General features: G+C 36.9%; 1 protein-coding gene across 1 annotated transcript; it reads right to left on the reverse strand.

Moving 5' to 3' along the window:
* Positions 1 to 310: 310 nt before the first annotated feature.
* Positions 311 to 2,276, reverse strand: LOC102270365 (patched domain-containing protein 3; the record flags this gene model as incomplete). The annotated part of the gene is made up of 1 exon (XM_070362442.1): positions 311 to 2,276. A coding segment is annotated over one exon (1,284 nt), but the record flags the coding sequence as incomplete, so codon positions are not given.
* Between the last annotated feature and the right edge of the window lie 6 nt (positions 2,277 to 2,282).

Raw genomic sequence — 2,282 nt, forward strand, 5'->3', positions numbered from 1 at the left:
ACCCAATTACGATCCCAGAAAACTTTATTTTTTTGATATAAGGACAAGTGAGTCTAAAATTAGTATCTAAATGCAAATAATCTATAACAGCTAAAATAATTTGGAAAAGAGGGAAAATGCTGGATAACTTACCTAACTTAACTTCCATAATTAACATAAAGCTTCAGTAATCAATACAGTGTGGTATCCACTTTATTACAGAAAAACAGATAATAGAGCCACACATAAATTGTCACTTGGGTCTCTGAAAGAGGTGCCAAGTTAGTCGCTCTGGTGAGAGGACAGTCTTTTCACTGAAGACGCTGGGACGACTGGATAGCTATAATGGGAAGAAAGCAAGCCTCTACCCAACTCCCCACAAACATGGGTTTGTGATTCATCTGTAATATGATATAAAATGCAAATATAAAACTATTAGCTTTGAGAAGAAAATACAGATGCTTTTTTGTAATCCTGGATTAGGCAAAGATCTCTCCGAAAACACTAACCATAAAAAATAAAGATACATTTGATTCCAAAACTTTAAAAACTTCTGCTCATCAAAATACACCATTAAGAAAATGCACAGAAAAACCCCGGACTAGGAGAATAAATAATAGTCAGTTACACTTTTACACAATAATATATATGAGAAGTACAATGAAAATAATATTCCATTTTAGAGTATAATACATAAAATATTTGAATTCCAGGCATAAAATACTAATGATGAAATAAAAGGACAAATAATTGGAAAGTTATGCTTGATTGTATAGACCATAATAAAGATGAAAACACTTCTTAATTTAGTAAAAATATTTTAATGTGAGACATTAATTTTTCTCAGGATATTTTAAATAACATTTTAAAACGGTATTTACAAGCCAAGGAAACATGCCTTTGTTTTTAGTTTATTGACTATTCTTAACAGTGCATTTTCATCAGATTGGATTGGGCCAATCAGGAATTCTATAGTTGGTCTTTGATTTGTTAGTGGCTATTCAAAGCAACTTTCAAAAAAAGGTTAAGAATACTGGGATAAAAATTAGACCATGAGCAGCTCCAAATACCATCACAAGAAACATAATCTTGAAAAATGTCCTGAAGATGTATGCTTTAGCTGCGGACAGGACACACACCCCTATTATTGTTGAAACTGCACTCTGTAACACGGGGTAGCCCAGCAGATACAGGGCCTCGATGGCTTTTCTGTTTACTGAGGGCTCTGAGCTGGACACAAAGGCATAGGAAATGTGAGCAGAAAAGTCAAAAGAAAACCCTATGCAAATGACAAGATTAATCATGGATATAGAGTCAAGGTTGACGTTCCAGAAGGCCATAAAACCCGTGACGCCCACAATCACAGAAGCAATAGCAAAAGTTACCCACAGAGAACACAGGGGATGAGGAATTAATAATAAGGAAACAATGAACATAGCTGCGGAGGCAACAATCACATTTCGCACAGTGTTCTCTACTATTGCAGAAAACTGATCAAAATATATGAAAGCCGAGTTGTACACCATCAGGGGAACCTCGCACTTCTCAGCCATGTCTCGGAACTGGAGCAACATCAGCTTCCTACTGGTTGAAGAAGAAATACCCATGGTTTGAACGAAGGCCCGGGAACAAATGATTTCTTGTGATGATGTTATATTAATATCATATGCAAAAAGTGGAAAATCCATTAAAAAAGTGGGAATATTGCTTAGAAACGCTGTCTTATCATTTATATCTTGACGGAGGTTTTCCATATATTTTACATATTCTCGTAACCAAAACTCTGTAAGGTTTTCATCTACATACTCACTGTTTTCAAAATCTGCCAGACATTTTTCCAGTTTTTGCCTAGCATCTTTATCCCAGTAGTCAAGAGCCTCAGTAATGATTACCATAACCCTGGGACCATAGGTAGAAAAATGTTCTTCTTCTACATTAAAATACGGTGTGATGTAGGAGTCGTCACTTGCCAAATTTCGGAGGTCTAAGCCTTCCTCCACTCGGAAACACCCATATAAACTAGTTATGATGTACGACGCATATAGGAACACTACACAAATCTTGGACTTGGTGCTTGTGAGAAAAGGACCAAAATAGTCTCTAAAGAACAGATTCATTGGGTGGATGTCGGCTTCATACTCGTCTTGGAGAGAGCTCCCTGGGAGGCAGCAGGACTTTTTCAATGAAGAACATTCTTGGTTGGGCGTTTCTGGCTTCTTCAGCCAGCGCAGACAGACTCCTTCTCTTTTCCCATCCAGGGCCATACATGCTCCGAAACAGGTGATGCTGTAAAAATAACAGAA

The sequence above is a fragment of the Bos mutus genome, chromosome 25 (assembly GCF_027580195.1).
Source record: "Bos mutus isolate GX-2022 chromosome 25, NWIPB_WYAK_1.1, whole genome shotgun sequence".
Classification (NCBI taxonomy): domain Eukaryota; kingdom Metazoa; phylum Chordata; class Mammalia; order Artiodactyla; family Bovidae; genus Bos; species Bos mutus.